At 38.5% G+C, this 19,842-nt stretch overlaps 2 protein-coding genes across 3 annotated transcripts; both read right to left on the bottom strand.

The window, feature by feature from the left end:
- Window positions 1-495: 495 nt before the first annotated feature.
- On the bottom strand, window positions 496-18,729 carry LOC110044634 (dnaJ homolog subfamily C member 5-like). Of its 2 annotated transcripts, none has more exons than XM_089278549.1 (6): window positions 18,552-18,729; window positions 12,348-12,429; window positions 11,230-11,286; window positions 7,982-8,092; window positions 4,340-4,381; window positions 496-3,682 (listed from the first exon to the last, which is right to left on the bottom strand). In XM_089278549.1, exons 1-6 carry the CDS (start codon window positions 18,578-18,580, stop codon window positions 3,404-3,406), a joined length of 600 nt encoding a protein of 199 aa, XP_089134675.1. In that variant the 5' UTR covers window positions 18,581-18,729; the 3' UTR covers window positions 496-3,403. The 2 variants fall into 2 exon arrangements, with proteins under 2 accessions (XP_089134675.1, XP_089134674.1); XM_089278548.1 differs by lacking the exon at window positions 18,552-18,729 and adding an exon at window positions 14,015-14,194.
- On the bottom strand, window positions 5,314-7,975 carry LOC110044633 (uncharacterized). Its single transcript, XM_020750196.2, has one exon. It carries the CDS (start codon window positions 6,774-6,776, stop codon window positions 5,466-5,468), a length of 1,311 nt encoding a protein of 436 aa, XP_020605855.2. The 5' UTR covers window positions 6,777-7,975; the 3' UTR covers window positions 5,314-5,465.
- Window positions 18,730-19,842: the final 1,113 nt, after the last annotated feature.

Below are 19,842 nucleotides of genomic sequence, written 5' to 3' on the forward strand. Positions count from 1 at the left end.
GTTGGCAACTGCTCCATGAAGAATTGTGAGGAGGGGAGTGAATTTTTCTCTTGCATGCAGCTAGTGCAGCTTATTTTAGCGGCTCCTCTGCCAACTGTACCTTACACGAGCCCGCTGCGGAGACTACTACTTCGCTTTTGTCTAACTAGGAAAAAACAAAATGGCAGAAATATTGGTTTATTTTCCTTTCAGTTCAGAAAGCGGACCGAAGGGCCAATTTAGAACCTGCTATCGCGTCCAATTCTTAGTGTGCTCGATGATCAGCTGATGTGAAAAGTTCCGTGGAAACGAGGTTGAGGAGACCTCGTGACCAAACCACCTCCGAGTCTGACGTCAAAGAGACTTGGGAATACAGATTGCGCTTATTTTTTGCTTAGACAATTTCGGCACAGAATGATCTTTCAGTTAAATTTCACCTAACGCCAGAAACCCTAAACGAAGCACATCCCTGGAAATGCTTTGCCATCGATCAATTTATGCATACAATCAAAAGCATCCAAATATTCGCAACTTTATTTGCGAAAATTCTCCATTACAATTACTATAATAACTTATTATACAACCTAAACGAAATTGATAATTACTTGTCAATGTTGAAGAATATCATTACCTATAGTTTGCCGACTGAATAAATCCTCTCTGAGATTGTGCTGGAAATGTAATGCATAAATTACAATACTGAAATTTTAACAAAAGTCGGCACACGTTCAGTCATGTCGACCACACGTGTGCAGTTTCTACACTGAGCGGGGTGAGGCTGGAAAACAAAAATATATGACAATTGTTGCAGCATGTACAGTATAATGACAGGGAAATATAGAATACAAAAAGAAGTCATAAAGTGCCTTAGAGCCTCATGCTCAAGGGAAATACACACTAAAACGTTAAAAAAAAAAAAAGAAAAGAAAAGAAAAAAAAAATGACTATCAGTGAACAAAGTTTAGCTTGGATTCCAAGAATAGTAACGCCATATTCTGTTTTCCACGCGCGTCACGCAATATCCTTAAACATGAATTCACGAAGAAGAGTTGTGTTACTCCATAAGAAGCGGTAAGTCATCGAGATCTTGTGAACATTAACAAAACTTCATCATCATACGACAGCAATTCGAGTCTCTTCGCCAGAGGCCGGCCTTGACATGAGAAGAGTTCCTCACGCCAAGATCCCGCTGATAGAGAAACCTGAATAGCTGTGTTGTGGAGAAAAGCTAAAACATAGTTTCACATCACTTTAACAGAATATATCAACAACGAACACAGGCGAATTTGAACACGTCTTACGTTAAAATCAGTCTAGTCCCGGAGTACCATCAAAGTTTTAAAATGGGCACAATATCTTTCTAAGGCAGGACATTCCTGTTTCAAAACACTTAAAATAGTCAGGTTAAAGCTGTTCGAGTTTAACTCCTACTAAAGCCTTTGAACAACGGCAAGCGTTGCGCAAAATTCACACTACAGAAAAAATCCCGCAAACCGAAATAGACGATGCATCATTTCTGTAAACACTGATCTGCGAGATGTTTAAACGCTCTATGCCAAAGACGTTTGCTACACGATTTTGCTGAGAAGTATTTCATTAGACCATTTTACAGTTGTCTGCTTAGTGACTTGGCCTTTGAATTGCAGCGAGGCTGGAGTTGACCTTGTTTTGATACAGACCTCACTGCTTTTGTTGTGTAAATCAAGTAGTTCTTATGCTAACTAGTTGACATTCAAATAAGAAAAGCAAAGGTCTGTATCAAAGTAAGGTCACTTCCAGCCTCGCTTGCATTCATGGCCAGGTAACTAAGCGTTGAAAAAGCGGGTAATCATTGTCTGTAAATTCCATGGGGGCCTTATCTATTCCCGGCGCAGCTAACTTTTTCAAATGTTAACAGCAAAATTGTTTTACTAAATTTATCGCATTGGCTTAGAGCGTCTGAAACTTTCACAGATTAAGTTATACAGAAATTATCAGCTTTTTTTTCTCATACCAACACAGCATTTCGTTCTTTGTTTGCCTCATTCTAAGGCCCCATTGACACTACGCCGGTGAAATTTGAAAATGCACCTTTATATCTACGGTTAGGCCTACCGTCCACACTAATCCGTCACGAAAAGGGAGCTTTTCGAAAACGCTCTTCAAACCGGAGGAATACGAAAACGCCGGCTTTGCGTGTTAGGGTGGACAGAAACCATTTTGAAAACGGGGCTTTTCCAAAACGATGGTGTCACGATTACTACGTGATTTCCCTGACCGAGTTTTCCTCAGACTTGACTAAAATGACCGGTGATTGTTGCGTTTTTAAATCTCTCCGGCGTAGCGTGGACGAAAAACATTTGATGCGTTTTTAGAGTGAAAACGCCGTTAATAAATTTCTCCGGCGTATTGTGGACGAGGCGGGGCCTAAATCACTGCCCATTGGCGTGATAGGGCCCGTCTTTGCTTAGCAAAACCGTGTCTCTGTGTTGACTTCATATTCGTTCAAAAGATCGATTCTACTAGTAAGTAAGCATATTACCAACTATTCTAAACTAAAATCTACCTCAGTTTGCAATTTTACATGTAACAAATGAACAAAAATATCAATTTTATATCACATATAATTTGAACAAGTATTCACCGCAACGAAGGTGAATATCCCTCGGTATTAACCGACGCTGAAACATATACCAAAACAGCTCATAGCGATTTTGTTGGCAAATACGACGTTAAAAGTAATCATTTTTGCACAGATTTTGCCAGCCGTATATTCTGAGTTTCAGTGACCAATAAGGCGAAAAAACCCTATTCACTGGTTTGGTATACAGATAGCACAAATAAACACTATTATATCAACATACGTCTCGATAAATGATAGATAATTAACGCGTGACTGAGTTGAAAAAAAAAAATCATTCTTTCTCTTCCTTTCACTAATAAACAAAACACAGAATGTTTTTAATTCATGCTAACTTCACGTACTGGCAACCATATTGAATAATTAAAACACACTCTCCAGGCATGTTTGGCGAGTGGCCGAGACAAGAAGAACGCACAAGAAAAAGTCACATTCATCTAAAAACTGAAAAAATGTAGCTTTTTGTTAATGTTGTTGTTGGCCGCTGAAGAAGCACACGCTTAGCCGGCGAGACGGAGCTCGAGGGATTGTTAATCAGATTTTCTTTTTAACTAATCTGCCAGATGTACAGGCTACACAAACATTTGAGACGGCAACATAAATTAAAAAAAAAAAATGTAAGCCCGGTCTTGGCTTCGCTTTTACTTTTAATTCTCCGCAACGTAATAAATAGTTTTTTGACCCTGTCAGTTTTCGAGCCTGAAGTTGCCTACATTTTACTACTTTCTTCAAATTCAACATGGCCGCCAGACACTGAAAAAAATTCTCCCCACCCCACTCCCTTGAACACTAAAGCACCGTTATTCACGACGAAGGCACGGGGATAGCAGAAGTCGCCGTACTGTTGCTGGTTGCACTGTCAACGCCTGGTGACTTGGGAAGCTGTTCACTGCTCGTGTTATTTCCGTTACTGCCGGGCTGTGTCGTGATCGGTTCGTCGTCTTCTTTCACGTCGTCGAATTCAAATTCGTCCCACTGTTCGTCGGGAACAGGTTTGCACTTGCCACAGCAGAAATTACAACAGAAGAAACAACAGCAACAGAAGTAGCAGCAAGTTATGATGCCGCAGAACATGAACAGCGCCTATTCAAATAAACGCATGCGCAACGATTAGGAAGGCAACCGGAAACACTTGTTACCAGGCCATTACATAATTTCGGGGTCTTGCCATACCAAGCAAAACAAAATTACGGCATACGAAAGCTAAGTTCATAATGTAAATAGGATGGTATTGAGAATCGCTACTGCTTGTAGATGACATCGCCCGAGATTTTTGCCCGTGACACATTCTCTTGCCCAGAGGCAGCGCTCCTCTTGGTCAACACCAAGAATCGCGACCTCTGGCTTAGTCCAACACCGGAAGTCCGCGATTCACCGACTTCACGTCACTCTGCGCATGCTCAGAGTCAAGTCTGACAAATCTGATTGGCTGAGAATACGAAATGATTACTCTGCGCATCCTCTGAAAATTGGACCTTTCCAGAGGTCGCAACTCTTGGTGCCGACCAAAAGGAGTGCGGCCTCTGGGGACGAGAATGCACGTGGCATAGAGCCGAATAAAAAGCGCTTTCGTACTTTCACAGTATTTCCCAACTGGTCTGCAGAACTTTAAGTCAAATCAAGTGCAGATAAGTAACACTTGTGCTAATTATTACAGGAAGATGTTTCACTGAATCCTGACAATCTGAGAGAGCATGATTTAGATTTGTACCTAACACTTAAACCAAATAGTTAACCTACCTTGCACCAGCCACTGTTAAGCCTAAAGTACAATTTGACATTCTGTAAATGAAAACGAAAAGTACATCATTAATAATTCTGTATTTCTTTCCTGTGTGTTGTTTAATCTTGACATGTAGACGAACAAATTCCATATCTTTCACTTTCTAGCACCAGCTCTTTCCGTGCCAGCTTCAAACACTCTGTGGAGTCAGAGAGCTGCGATGTAGGTACATTGTTGTACCATCTACCAAAACGCGGGTTTAGGTCTCAAAGATTACAACTACAGTTTTCAACTCAATGTCAGCCAATCACAAAGGACACGGGCAATCCAATGTACCAATCAAAACGGCAGTTACATGTAGCTGACGCGAAGCGCGGGAAAACGCGTGCGAGAGAGTCACGATTGGTTGTGGTTTTACTTCTGATTGGATGAAAAAGTGGCACGAGTTTTTAAGCCAATCGCGTAGCGTACTAAGGCAAAACCAATTACTTTCCGACATTCAAGTGAAAACCGCTCTAACAAAGGTGTTACTATGGCAATTTGCGTTCCTCGGGAAGATACAAACATGGCCGATCGCCGACACCTATTCGCGAACCACTTTGTTAACATCACGGAGCTAAACTAATTTGAACTAAAGAACTGGGTGGACAATTTTAAAATACATTCAAATCTTGAGAAAAGAAGTTATTGGGCAGGTGCTAATACCAAAACACGAGCGAACACAGTGAGGTAACCACAAGTATTTGTGGCAAGGCAGAGAGGTTCAAGATAAAAAAAGCACCCACAATGGGCATTTTAATGTTAAAAGTGTACTATACTCAGTTCTGATATACATATTTGAAATCTCATTCCTGAAATTAAATTTATTTTCGTGAACGATCTCATTCTTTTCCGTGCAATTTTTCTTACAATTCTATAAACTGAGAACTACATATTTTTATCAATTGATTTCGTAAAAAAAATGAACTGCACTTTACTTTTCTCTAGACACTTTTGTATGGAAGATAATTAGTTCACAATTAAAAACGGTCGAGCATTAAATTTTAATCATCGTCAATTTTAAAGCATTATCCTCAATTTACAGGGTAAATAATTGAGAACATGTTATTACAAATGATGGCGAAACTACTTCACTCTCTAGATTCAATTATCTCGCGGCGATTTTTCCATGTACGGTTCCAGCTCGTTGCCTATTTCATTAACAACCGAAAAGTTGACAACTCTCAAAGAGCAAACCTTATCCGACAACTCCGTCTCAACAAGTTGTTTGAATTTTCTATCAACAATGGTACCATTGATATCTAAAATCTCCAGCGCCGTCGAAGGAGATCCATTTTCAGATAAAACATTTATGAACGCATATGCGCCGGAATTCCTTATCAAATTCTGGCCTATGCGCAGAACTTTTAATTTCGGGTTATTAGCTACACCCTTCGCTAAAAAACTTGCAGCCTTTGTCGTGAATAGATTCCCGCAGGCTGAAATTTCGATAAGGCTTCGGTTATCTCCGATTGCTTCGCCAAGAATTTCAGCTCCCGCGTCGTATAAATAATTCCACGAAATGTTCAAATCACACAGTGTTTGGGCGTTTCGTAAACCCGGCAACATAGCTTGCAAGCCTGTAACTTCCAGCTGATTTGAACTAATGGAAAGCTTTTCGAGAACAGAATTGGTCATTAAAACATTTGACAACTGCTCGGCGAATTGGTCACATAAAATGTTGTGGGATAAGTCCAGTTCTTTTAGAACAGTTTTGCCACAAAGGGATTTAAGCAGACTTTCCACGTCTGGGTCTGTTAAGTTGTTTCTCGAGAGATTTAGCTTTTCTAAAGTTTGGTTTTTGGTGAGCATTTCTGCAATGCTGGAAATGGCATTCTGTCCAAGCATATTTTCAGATAAGTCCAGCTCTCTCACAGAGAAGTTCCCCTCCAGGCCTTTAGCGATGGCTTTCCCGCCTTCGTTCCCGAGAAGGTTGTTAGCGAGAAACAAACGCACAATACTCGACGACGAGAACAATTCAGACGAAATTTCAAACGCAGTTATCGGGCCAAGAAACCATCCGTTCAAATCCACTTCTTCATCAAAGCGATGCTGCTTAAAGAACTCAAATGGGTTCGATTTTCCGTTTCGAACATCCATGACAGTTGGTAAAACTTTCCTGAGGTTACCCACTTCTTTTACTTCGCTTTCGTTTTCTTCCGACATTCCAACCAATTCTTTTCGAGTGCCTGCCCTTTCTTGGTCTTTTCCCACTCTATTCTCTGCGTCCGCAATTCTGCTTCTTGCGCCAACAACCAACCGAGCCTGACTCGTAATTTTGGGCGAATTGTGCAGGGATGGCACATTTTGTAACCTTACTTCTTCCATGGCATTCATTTGAAGCCGGTTCCACCGCAAAAACAAAGAACGATCGTAACTAGCCGGGGTACTGTCCTTTCTCTTAGGCAAAGACATTTTCACCAAAATATTTTTCTCTTTCTTACAATTAACACCTAATCGACACTTAATCTTACACTGTAAGCATTTGACCCTCTCTCAGTATGCAAACACGGTCACCTCTGCAAAACTGTTGTTTTTAAGACACCAGTTGACACTGTGTTTTCTCCTCTTCTTATTAATAAAGAAATCGTTATTGGTCGTAGTAGTTGGTTCGTGTAAATAATTAAAAAGCAATTACATCAAGTGTATCCAAGGTATTCAATTAATAATTTGCGGGCTATATCCATTGAAACAAACAGAAAATATACCTCAAAGGCATAATAGGAATTAGTCTTGTTTGAGCCAAGTAAAAAAATTATACAATTAAGTGCATTTTCCGGACAAAACGTGTGTGGATCAAACCAACTGTGAGTGTCTAAACACCTTTAGGGACTCTAATTTTGTTTTCACGTGAATTTTCGTTGTCAAAAAAATTTTGTTGAACGATTATTATCTCAATTCTAAACAGGAGATCTTACAAGAGTATTTCACGAAAAACTAAAAACGTATTTACGTGCAGTCAGCAATTAAAACCCAAACAAAATAACGCATGTATGTATGTGCACGTGTTTACTGTTAAGAGAAAGGATTGGTCGAATTGCTCTGTGAACAGAGGAGAGTTTTCTTCACTGATCCTATAAAATGTCATAGCAATTACACATGCTACAATACTTTTATTGGCCAGTTTGAGTTTATTTAAGCTTGATAAATCGCACAAAGTCTAAATCACACGCATGAATGGTTAAGTTATAATGCATGTGGTCTACAATCATTGTGAGCTTACAAATACATTGATCCTCAACTGCTCCTGATGCATCGTTGAGTGTTATAAGCACTTGCAAACCTTTAAAAAACACTGAGAACACAGTGATTGATCCATGCACTTTGTCATGTTGTTAGAAAATCCTGCCCGCTTATGTAACTCAACAATGCAGCGGCGGACTAAGGGGGGAGCCAGAGCGCTACAGCCCCCATTTTTTTTCTTGTATTTATAATGAACCTGAAAAAATTTGACCAACCATCTTTATAGTGAATTTTTCATCCAGTTTGGTGAGGAGGGAGGTGGCCTGCACTCTGCTGCAATTTCTTCCACCCCGTCTGTTTGAATTTTATGGTTCCACCCTACAACGGACTTGGGAACATTTACAAGCACAGAAGAAGCTGCAAAAAATAGCCCTTACCTCTTCGCCAAATTGTTCTGCTATGTAGAGACCCATAGAGCCATATTTATCATAAATTTCCCTTTTTCCAGGATCAGCTAATATACTATGTGCATGATTAACTTCTTTAAACTGCAAGACAAAAGGTTGTGATACTGTCAGAAAGCTACATAAATCTACTAAGTACTTCTAAGCTCTTAGGTTTAACTGATCATCAGGTATTGATTATTCTGGTGTCATTGTTAACATTCTAATTTAGAAATTTTTATCCAATTTAGACAGATGTAATCATAAAGAACATGGAAAACAGTTACAGTAATAAAATAGTTTGAAAATAACTTAATACAAATTTGCACTTGATTCAAGTTTTATTCCCTTCCTCCACTGTGGGAAAAAGGATGCCCAATAGTTGGTTAGGTTCATAAAGACTTTGGCATTTTAACGCTATCAAGGATTATTCAAGGGCCTCAGACTTTGATAATTGGCTACTTCTGTACTTCTGTATTCAAAACCCAATGAAAAGTAACCCAATGTTGGTACAGTAGAACCCTGCCTTTTAGCTGCCCTATTAAAGGGACACAGTCAGCTGGCGTACATGTGCATTCGATACCATTTCATAGCTAATTTGAATATCACAAAGACACAATCTATACTGTTTTTAACCAAATATGATTAAAAAAAATATCATAGGATGATCAAAAACACACTCAAAAACAAGTTTTTTAGTAAACCATTGAAAATCAAGCAAGACACTGTGAAGATTGACGTGGATTTCTAGATGTACTAAACGCGTATCTTTGATTTCAGATTTCTTTTCAAAGTGAGATAACTAGTGTCCAGGTCAGCATGGTCCCAAAATTGACTGTGTCCCTTTAAAAATTAACAATGAATTGGCCTGCTCTCTGCCAATCACAATGAAGAAATTTCTCAGTCATATAAAATATCTTACATCTTACAGTATGGATCGCATCCCTGTGATATGCAAATTAGCTATGAAATGGTATCAAATGCGCATGTGTGTCAGCTGACTGTGTCCCTTTAATACTGTCACATCATTATTATACAACATGGACATGTGTAACATCTCACTTGTTACTGCAAACTGATCAAATATGCTTTTTTTTACAATAACTGCAGAAATTCTAGTGCATTCATTGACTAATTTTCATTGTCATTAAGTGGACAGACACATGAATTTATAATTTATGTGACAATGACACTGACAATGAGTGAGAGTGGACATTTTGACAATTTGTTATTGTAAAAAACACAAAAATATTGACATCAGCTTTCCATGCATCTGCTCTGTTATTGACAATGAATTTCATCATAGCATTGTCAAAGTTATCTGCTATCACCTCGTGGATCCACTACTACTTTGACAATGTTATGGCAAAATTCATGATCAATAACAGGACAGATGCACGAAAAACTGACATCAATTTGTTAAATGCACATTGTTTGTTGAAATCGCCTCACTCCCATGGACGCATGTGATACGTAAACCAGTATAGCCATAGCCATAGCACGGTTGAGTGGGAGTTCTTGTAGTCAAGTCAAATATTCAAAGAATCAAGAAAATGTATCGATTCATGTTTTTTATTTAAGAGAAAAATTGATTGAACTATCATTACATGTACATTATGTTAAGAACCATAGACAAACCCATTTACTTTGGCTCACTATAGCATTCAACAAATTTTGTTTAACCTATGAATTCCCCAGAGTGTTCAACAACTTAATTCTCCTTACAGTACAGGTATGTCGTCATGACAACAGGTGATAAGAATTAAGAAAATCATTAACTGGAGTTGTCCCAAAGTGAAAGAGAATAGCATTAGCCTTAAACCTTGTAATCAATAGCGCTGACCAGATCCTAATATTTTCACTTTTTCTATACACCTGTATACCTTTTAGTAGACGGTTACATTGAGAATGAATGAGGTGATCAATCAATCAGAAAAAAAAACGCCTTCTACATGTAAAACGTACCAGTCAGAGCTTTTTTTCAGAAATGAAAACAATTTAGCCCTGGACTGATACTTTGCTCTGCCTGGTCATCTGTCACTTTGCATGTATTAAAAACCCAAATTTAGATGGACTTGAGAAAATAAACTCAATCACTGTCACTATTTTTTGTATGTTTTGAAGCCTAAAAAGAGCAGCTTTCACTTATCTAAAACAAAGAATATGAAAAGAAACTTTTTAATTCTGCACATGCACGGGCCTATGACTTGGAGGCATTTCAAGCACACTTTCAGGAGGTATATTTGTTTGCAATGCATTATGGGGTGATCAATGCCAGCATTTCCAAAACAGCAGAAAAAAACTGGTGAGGGATTTGCACTGAAAAATCAATCTTCACTGAATCCAAGCCTGGATGTACATGTACATACAATTGCATAGTCTCTTCAAATGTATATTTGAAAAAGTGCAATATCCCACATTAAATTTTGTTGATACAGCCTTTGCATGTACATATTAGATAATTTGTTTTTTAATGTTAGCATGAATGTAAGATGTAAACTGTTGTGAAATAAGGCTCAAAACCCGATATTTAAAACGTATAAATTACTAATTACTCATGGTGCATGGGAAAAATCCTCAGCCAATGCATTCTGTGCCTATTATTGCTATGCATTCCCACTAAGTTGCAAAAACAGTTACATTAAAAATAAATTTAGAGTATAAAATCAATCTCCTTTTCTCCCAAGAGAGGTTTCGTAGTTGAAAAATATACTAAGGACTCAATGGTACGGCTCTGTACTCTTCAGAAGTGTATTCAAAAGTTTCATTTCCCACATTTTTTGATGCAGGCAAAACCTTCTGTACGTGTCATACTGTTTTGGTATCTAAAGCAAAGCTCTGTTGTAGATATGTTGTAGAAATAAAGACACTTAAAAATTTTTAAAAGAGAAATAATTCTTGGAGCACATGTACTGTCAGTGTGTCATATCTACTGGTGACACACTCATTTTTTCAGTCTCTGATGTTAAGTTTCTTTTCAAAGCAACTGAAGTTCTAGCTAGTAACCACTTGGCGAAAACATCTCAGCCCCCAGCCCTTGGTGGCAGCCCCGCAGAAAGAATATGAGGACTACAGGTAACCTGTTAAAGTGGGCTCCAGGGGTTCAAATGTTGTGAGAAACTTGGCATATTCCTTTTGGAAGATAATTTCCATTATCAACTCAAACAGGTGTTTGATCCAGAAGACACCCTAAAACCATTGTTGCTAGTAACATGTAGCTTGTGTGGTAAGATTTGACTTACTTTTTCTGTAGCTTCAGGATTATTAGGATTTTTATCTGGATGGTGCTTCAGTGCCATCTGAAATAAACAGCCAACAAAAACAGCATTATTTTATGATATTTATACTTCACCAGCAAAAGGCTCATTGACAAGTCTAGTATCCACTGTCCAATGGCCAGTTTACATTGATCAAATTAAAAAATTGACGTTTACTTTACAATCAAACTTACAAAGCTGTGAACACTTAAAAATGTCTGGAGTGTTTATTGTGTTATAACCAATCACGAGAGTGACCTTCAGACCATAGAAACCACAGAAATCGGATCTATTCCATCGGTCACGGAACAAATGTGTTTAGTTTCAACTATTGATCATCAAACAATAAACATTCCAGACATATTTTAGGTGTTCACGGTTTTGCGAATTTGATTTAATTTACCATTTACATTTCACATTTTCTATCATGAAAGGTTTTGACACTCAAGTACAATATTGAGGTATACTGTCCTGATCATAATTATTTCTAAGCTATACAACCCCTGCATCACCAGTTTCAAAGTACAAAGAGAAGACAAAGGGGCATTTCAGTCATTAATATAATTAGCACAACCATTTGGATAGTGGCTTCTATAAGACCTCAACTAGTTTAGCATAAGGAAGTGGTAAACACTCACTGGGCCGACATCAAAGAGCCTCAAACTGAATACATTTACTTCTCAGTTCCATTTTCCTACCAAGAAGTGGAAAAGGGAGAAATTGTAGACCTCCAAGAGCACAATCTTAATAAAGCCTGTAGAAACACTTGATCCCAGACCTCTTGATCTCAATCCAGTGTGCAGTTACCACTCAAACACTACATCTCCCACAAGGCATGCACACTGTACCCTTACAAATATTCTGGACACATCAAGTTAGAATATTAAGTACATGTACTAAAGAGCATCTCTGACAAATTATTTGGGTTGAGCAACTAACAACTAAATCAGTAGATTTTGAAACCAGTGTTCTCCTTGGAAGTCCAAAGACATACATGTACCCTTCCTAGGGTGCAGTTAGGAGTATTTACTCTAACTGCACATTCCACATTTCAAGGCTATTTAATTCTAAAAAAATATTAATAAATATGAACAGTGTTTCACCTTTCTGTAGGCCTTCTTGATTTCTTCTGGTGTGGCATTTTTGTCAACTCCCAGAACATCATATAGCGAAGCCCCCTGGTTTCTAAAATAAGAATCATAAAATAAAATAAGACTTGTGAAAAGGGTTAAATTGTTTTTCACCATGGTAGGATAAAATATTAATAATAAAGTATAATTTTTTGTCTTCCAATGCAGTGACTTGAGATGTACATTGCGACGTTTCAACTGCTAAATTCTGTTAGTGATCATCAGACAATGTTGGCTGATTACATGTCAGCTTATGTAACACAAATTATGTTCATCTACAATTTCTTGCATATCTGGTAAGAAGTTGTCATCCTGTTCTCTTGCTGTTGAGTTTCTCGACTGTGGAAATCCATCCCTTCTGGAATCTCCACACCGCTATCCCTATTGATGCTGTCAGGGTGAAGTGTTACGTGAAAAACATCTTTGACTGTTTGGTGAACCACTGTGAGGCTTCAAAACTAAACTTTACCGCATATTTCCAAATTTCATAGTGGCCAGTCTTAAAGGTGCACTTTGTAAACTTTTACAGTCTCCCAATATTCACTTTCATTGATTTTTTTTATTAAGAATTTATTTTCTCTTCTCCTAATATTGACAACAGAATAAGTTGTGACCCTTGTATTCAGCTAGTTGTTCATTTTTTTTTTTTTTTTTTGGAAAAAGAAAGTGTTTCAGCTCCGGGTAGTATCTTTCAAAATAACACACCCCTGAAGGGGTTTGTCAACCAAATAACATATTTGTTTACATAAACATGCCAGTCAATGAGCTGAAACTATACACATATTTAATTTACATATTTAGTTGATGTGTTGGAACTCTTGATTGAAACGACGCAACAAACAAAAGTCTTTCATGATAGTGATGTTGGCTGTGTTACGCTGTGTCTTTCCTGTTGGAAATTCGCAATGCCATATGGACTTTATATCCAGTTCCACACGCTGTATAAAGTTTGAAAGCACGTTCAGCGAATTGTGTTATTGTGAATATTAATTTTTCTTGCTTGTTGACACAGTCTAAGTCGTGTCTAAATTCAGGGTAAGACTTTACTTCAGAAACAAGGAAACTAATATGTCATTGTGTATTGACCAAGATTTTAAAATTGTGTTCATTTCGATCGAAATTCAAACGCAATTAAGCGTACATGCACCTTCGGACAGTCGTACAAATTTGAAATCAAATGGATAATTATTCGAAGTCACGCCTCGCCGATATTGAAATCAAACGAGCCGTTATATCTAAACTCACAAACCACTTCTCCAGGCGGCTTGAGCAGCCCCTGCAAATCCTTACAAGAGATAACTATCGGCTATAGAAGACTTATGACAGATTAGACCAAGAATTTTCATTTTCCTGATGCGATCTGAGTTCCAGCTGGAAATGAGAAAAACGTTTCCGTATTTTACAACCGCAAACCACCATTGTACATGCCCGTGATGTTTTCCTTTCACTGACCGAACAACACAAGACTAATAGGAGAGAAGACAATGTTGAAACCACCAAAGGGACTGAAGGTCTCTTGAAACCGCTCAGCATTTTGCGTAAAGCTTTACACAAATGCACGCCGTGTATCGATAAACTGTTTGTGTCCTTTGGACGAATAAAAATCATCACAAACCGAGATTTAAATAGAGAATGCTTACGTCAAAGTATGGTCCCTGTCTTCCCCTTTGTTTTCGCCATTGACACCGGAATGCGGTGCCATAATAAAGGCGAAACCGAGCGAGTTTAGCTGTTAAAACGCTGTTTCTTCATGCAGCTCCATTCCATTTCTAACAACTCCCGCGAACCGTGACGTCACTCGGGTCATTCCCGAAGCACCTTGGACACGTGACCGATAATTCAAAATATTATTTTATCTCGCGAAGCGCGATTTTTTCCAAGATAAAGCGCCTCCAAATTATCTCTTTTTATCGCAAAAAATGCCTGTACTTTCAGGTGGAGAGCTACGAAGAAGCAGCCTGAATTTATAGGTTCCTCTACGAATCACGAAAAGGGCAGAATACACTCTTTATAATCTCATTAATTCCAGGATATCTTTCATGATCTGTAAAGATTTCACAATTACAAAAGCTTACATAGTCGCAAAAAGTTAGCTCTCAGGCTAATTGAGGAGATCAATAATTCAAAGCTTGCGATGATTGAAGACACTGAACTCGTACAAGAAATTCTAAAAAGATATTTTTGCCCCGTGACGTAACTTTTGATTACATGGTCATCCAGTGGAAAGTGAACATGACTGTTCACATGCACGAAGGTCACGATATTGACTAACACTGAACCGGGAAATAATTCCGTCGCGTCATCAGGTAAAAAAAAACGTTTATTAGAGAAGCGTTTCATAATTGAGAAATAGCCTTGCCTTTCAATTTACATCAGTGATAAGAGAATCGAATCGGGTCAAATTAGAGTTGCAGAATAGGTCTTTATGAACCACAAAAGCCAAAAACGTTCGGCTAAGATCGACATTTAGATTTTCATTTAGATTTACGCTCTTTTTCACTTACTATATTAATATTTGCCGTGGCCTAGCGATAAATAAAAATATAGGCTATTGTTGAAGCATAAATTCATTCTTTTGAAAAGGTTCATACGGTAACAATTTAATCAACATATGCAAGTTTAAATTCCTAATTTGGTGATCTTAAGCTAAAGCTTACTTCCCGATTATACTAAAAACTGAAATCCTGTCCTTGCACTTAACTGAGCTAATGACTAAGATAAGCCAAAAAACCAAACAAAAATGGATTTCAGTTTATTGGAGTGGCTATGTCGAATTTCTGGGTTACTTTGTTTGAGAAATGTTTTGGTCGGGTAGCATTTCTCGTAATAAGGTCTGACGTGAATGGCTTGATACTCTTTGAGACGACAACAGGACAAACAACAGAAACAATGCCTCTAGCCCTAAAACAATAACAGCTGCTGCAATAATAAAACAATAGCAGCTTAAGGGAGCTGCGACACTTTCGAAAATTTTTCGACAATTGTGGACGATTTATTTATGTGAGTGGGTAAGAACGGAAATGTAGCTCGTGTTAATAATAATGATATTGCGGCCACGTATACACTGAGCAATTGTTGAGAAGAGTATAATTGCAACTGACAGACAAATGCTCATAAAATTTGACAGACAACCTGGCAAACGGCAAAAGGGTGAGCGTAAATTTAATTGGCATATAACTCCAACTGTCACCGCCAGTCGACATTTATACCTCATAAATCACACCTTGATATAACGCGCATTTTAATTGGATATCGTGGTCGAATGAAATAGTCAATCTAGCAGCTTTAAGCTGAAGCGAGAACTGATGTAATATCGCCCCAGAGCCCGTTTTCGGTCAGCGATCGATGGCCAAACGAAAAAGGATTGCAGCCTCTGCATGGGAACGAGATTGGGTCTGATCTTGCGCGAAAAATGAATTTTAAGCGAAAGTCAAAGTTATAAAATTTAACTCTTATGAGATCACGTAAAAGTCACCACTTTACCCATATTAGACTAGGTGATTAGACCTAATTGTACCTTTCTGGTACGCTTCGGCGGCATATCACGCGAGTTTGGTTGAGCCATGGTTCGCCGGATTTCTGCGACTGGATGTAGTCGTGACAAAATACCCATGGTGAGATCAAACAAGCCTTATACACCGCCAATGCGCACCAAACGAAGTAGCGTTAGGTATTTACCCTACCCAAATTCCCCTAAGTCAGCTTGGTGACGTAGCCATATATATCAGGTCATTGATTTGATATCGAAGGATATCGGGACAGTAGGCACGGCTTCTGATTGGCTAATTACGGATTTGTTTACGGTAATATAACACGACAAGAACACTCGAGTGACTTTTGTATTACCCCAATTATGGTTCTTGGTAAATGTGTCCAAACAACACTTGCTCTGGTAAATTTCCTTCTCGAGGATATTACTTTTTTTTTAGAATTAAAACTAGTCAGGACCTGATTTGAATTTTTTTAATGGACTTTGTCCAAGTCCAAGTGAAACGTGACGCGTGCGATAGCTGGAGTTTCTTGATCTACCGTGCATGTACAAGAAATCTTGCCATGCAGCATAATATTTCACGAAAGCACTGTTGACTTGTTTCTCACGAACCAACTCAAACTATGGTGAAAATTGCAATGTATGGGTGGTCAGAGAGCGGTATAAACGGTCCAAAAACTTGAACCCTGTCAGAAACTTCTCTGATTGCGTGATTCCATGTAGCCGTGCGTCTGTTCAGTAATTGATCACAGATGACCTCAAAATGTGGTAGGAAAGCGGGATCTATATTAACTAGGGCGCCAGGATTTCAATTGAATCAGTAATGCATTTATATGTCCTATCGTCCCTCGCTTTCTCCTTCTATGCCTAACTATATTGATAGCTAATGTCAACATAGTATGTTGAGCTTCGACTGCAAATGAACGCGCCATCACCTTTTCCTGCATAACTGGAAATTTTCTCGGCAACCTACGTACGCGTAATTTCGAAGAGCGATAAGTTCGCGATACTTAATTTTCGCACACTTGTTTGACATCAAACTTAAGCGATTTTTTAAAAACGCAAATTTCCCCTGCCAAGTTCCGTGCGGTAAGGTACTTTTTTGTTAGGGTCAGACGAATATTCATCGGTGAAGCAAACGCCTAAGGGCAGTGTGGACGAAGGGGTGTTGGGGCGGATTTCATTCCAATCTCCCCTAGTCTAAAACGTCTCACCTCATAATCCTCGCCTCATTTCGAGAGAAAAACAGACTGCCAGGCGTCTAATTTCCACCGCTCTCTCAGGTCCGGTCCCCGAAGAAGAACGCGCGGGCTCACCTTCTCTGAACAGCGGCTGGTAATCGAGCCTACAAGGTACTTTTTCCCACTTTAGCTGACACTTTAGCTACCTTATTTGGAATTTTTAAACCCGGGGCAGGTTCAGCAATGAAACTCATTTCCCGCCAAAAAAAGTTGCGAAGTGTTCAGGTCCTTACTTTGTAACAGTTGACTAATCAACCGAGCTGAATACCATTGTGGTACGTCTATAGTTGGCGATGAAAGGATTTTCCAAAAGCTAACTGTCCATTATCAAGAACTTCAGTTTGGAATCAAAATGTATGTCAAAATTTGAGTCCTTGATTTGTTTTTTAGTCTTATGGGAACCCAGAAATTTTAATTTAGATTTCTCTCAGTCTGGTTGATATTGTTCATTCGGCTCCTGCGAAAGCCTCTACTTTTATTTCAGGTTTTGAAATGCAAATTGTCATTCGTTCTAAATGAGTAAATACAGTGAAGAGTAAGTTTATAATTCCCTAATTCACTTAGAAGCGTAATCGTATTCTCTCTTCGCTACGGATTAATGCTACTTATACCGTGACCTGAAATGATTGAAGAGACATCAAAACAGTGCCTTTATGATGTCTCGCGTTCAAAGACAAGGTTTCAGTCTCGCCGAACAGATTTATTGTTTTCGCATCCGCCGAGACCTCAGAAATTAAATATTCTAACGCACAATAACAAATCGAGCTCCTCGCATTATTAATCTACGGAAGCAATGGCAGTAAACAAAAAAGGTGTCTCAAAATTCTTCCCGCGCAGCGCGTATTACTGAAAAAACTATCATACAGTTTGAAAGTGCGAGATTTCTTTTCATAAAAACCGAACGCATGCAAAAAACAGATCAAAGTTGCAATATTTGATTTATTTTTTCTTGTCAATGATTATATTTGCATATTATTCTGTCAGGGCAATTTGTGTCTTTGTGCAGAAAATCGGCGCGCCGGTACGGTGATAAGGTTACTTCGCAAGTCGCGATCAGAGAGCTACACTGCAGCTTTGCTTGGAAATGTAACTACATGTGACGTCACCATTCGAATCCAAACAACGATGATATATAAACAGGTGATCAGAGATGTAATGGTAAACATGAGCATTTCGCTCGCTGTAACCGGGAAAAATACTAAAAATATAATTAAGTCGATCCTCAAGACTGACGATGATCGACTATGTTTCCTTGCTCGGTGCAATCTGGGAGGCCTTTCGCAACTCAGGTACCAGCCGGCAGCCTTACAAAAATTATCCTAGGATGTGGTTGCAATTTTCGTTCGGTGTTAATAGGAGTAGATTCGTGAGTTTTCAAGATAATTCTTGTTGAACTCAACGGCGTTCGTGGTATATTTGTGACTAGGGGAGATTCAGGTCTCTTACCTGTCGTCCTCCATCTTTTCATATTCCATTCTCGCCAGTTATTGCTTCGCGAAAGAACTGGCAAACACTCAGGTCTCCGTTTCATGTCAGAATCTTCTACCCGCCATATTTCTCACGGTCGCTGTCTCTCACCGGAACAGTTAAACCCAGCATCACTGAGCATGCTCAGTACGGCCACGTTTGGCTCCATTTATGGGTTTAAATACCAGCTGTTTATGGGTTTTCCCAATAATGAGAAGTTGTGAATAAAACACAAGAGACGACAAACACAAGTCTTATAAAGAAACTGGCTTAATTGCATTTGAGAAAAATGTGATAAGTGACTTGGGGCGCAGCAAAACTGAGTGTTTGGTTTATTGTAACATGGATCATTGTGTTCTAAATATAATGAATTCTGAACGAAGACTAAGAAAATGAAAAGAATCATCAAAGTATAAACAATGAAAACGCAAAGAATCGTTTGATTACAATAGATTACGTATTCCCAAAAGCGATAACTTGGCTGTGTCGAAGAAAACGAATTCAGTCAATAGTATTTGTCCATGTTTTGAACCGCAAAAATAATTATAGTGAAGCAAAATTCAGCAATTTTCTGTTGTTTTATTTCAATTCCCCTGGTCAGTATATCTTTCGGTTGCCTGTTTCACCATACACAGCCAAATTTGTGATTACATTTAAAAAACAACTATTTCTGAAATCATTTCATTGGAAACAGTATGAATTACAACTGATTTTTCTAGACCAATCAGTTCAATAAAAAATCTTCGAAAAATTACCTTCTCAATCTTTTTTATATTGAAACGCAGAAATATCGAAAATGTAATGCTAGAAAGTATGACATCTGTGAAGCATTCTTGCACGATGAATTTATTTAGTTATTGTTTTGCGGTGTCTCACGTATACTAGTCTGGTGTCACCTTGAATTTGCGCAGCAGTCGACGCAATATAGTTTTTTTTTTTCATCCAAGTTACCGTATTGTATAATTTTCCTAGCTGCCTATTTGCCTATTTTGACACTTTTTAAGCTGTGCTTTTTTGTTTGGGTGTCTGACAAAATGGTCTAAAATTGTCTGGAGCCATTTGTCATGCCGATCATATCGAAAGTGAAGATTGTCATTTATTTGAACAGGCCCTTAATTAAGTATCGAAAATGACAGTAGATGACATATATATCTGATGTGGTGTGATACACTTAGTGCGTATAGTTTTTTTTTTCTTTGCTCCGCTCAGTGTCATAGAGCTTAGTTCCACTCGATCGTCTGAACAGAATTTTCCAGAATTTTAATTGAAT

This window comes from Orbicella faveolata, unplaced genomic scaffold, assembly GCF_042242905.1.
Source record: "Orbicella faveolata isolate gen_17 unplaced genomic scaffold, um_ofav_v1 contig_46, whole genome shotgun sequence".
Classification (NCBI taxonomy): Eukaryota; Metazoa; Cnidaria; class Anthozoa; order Scleractinia; family Merulinidae; genus Orbicella; species Orbicella faveolata.

Coding starts and splice junctions, on each gene's coding strand:
- LOC110044633 (XM_020750196.2), bottom strand. CDS start 6,776: ATGTCTTTGCCTAAGAGAAAGGACAGTACCCCGGCTAGTTACGATCGT.
- LOC110044634 (XM_089278548.1), bottom strand. CDS start 14,076: ATGGCACCGCATTCCGGTGTCAATGGCGAAAACAAAGGGGAAGACAGG. Junction 8,093..11,229: donor ATCCTGAAGCTACAGAAAAA/GTAAGTCAAATC, acceptor TTTGTCTTGCAG/TTTAAAGAAGTTAATCATGC. Junction 4,382..7,981: donor CAGAACAATTTGGCGAAGAG/GTAAGGGCTATT, acceptor TTTCATTTACAG/AATGTCAAATTGTACTTTAG.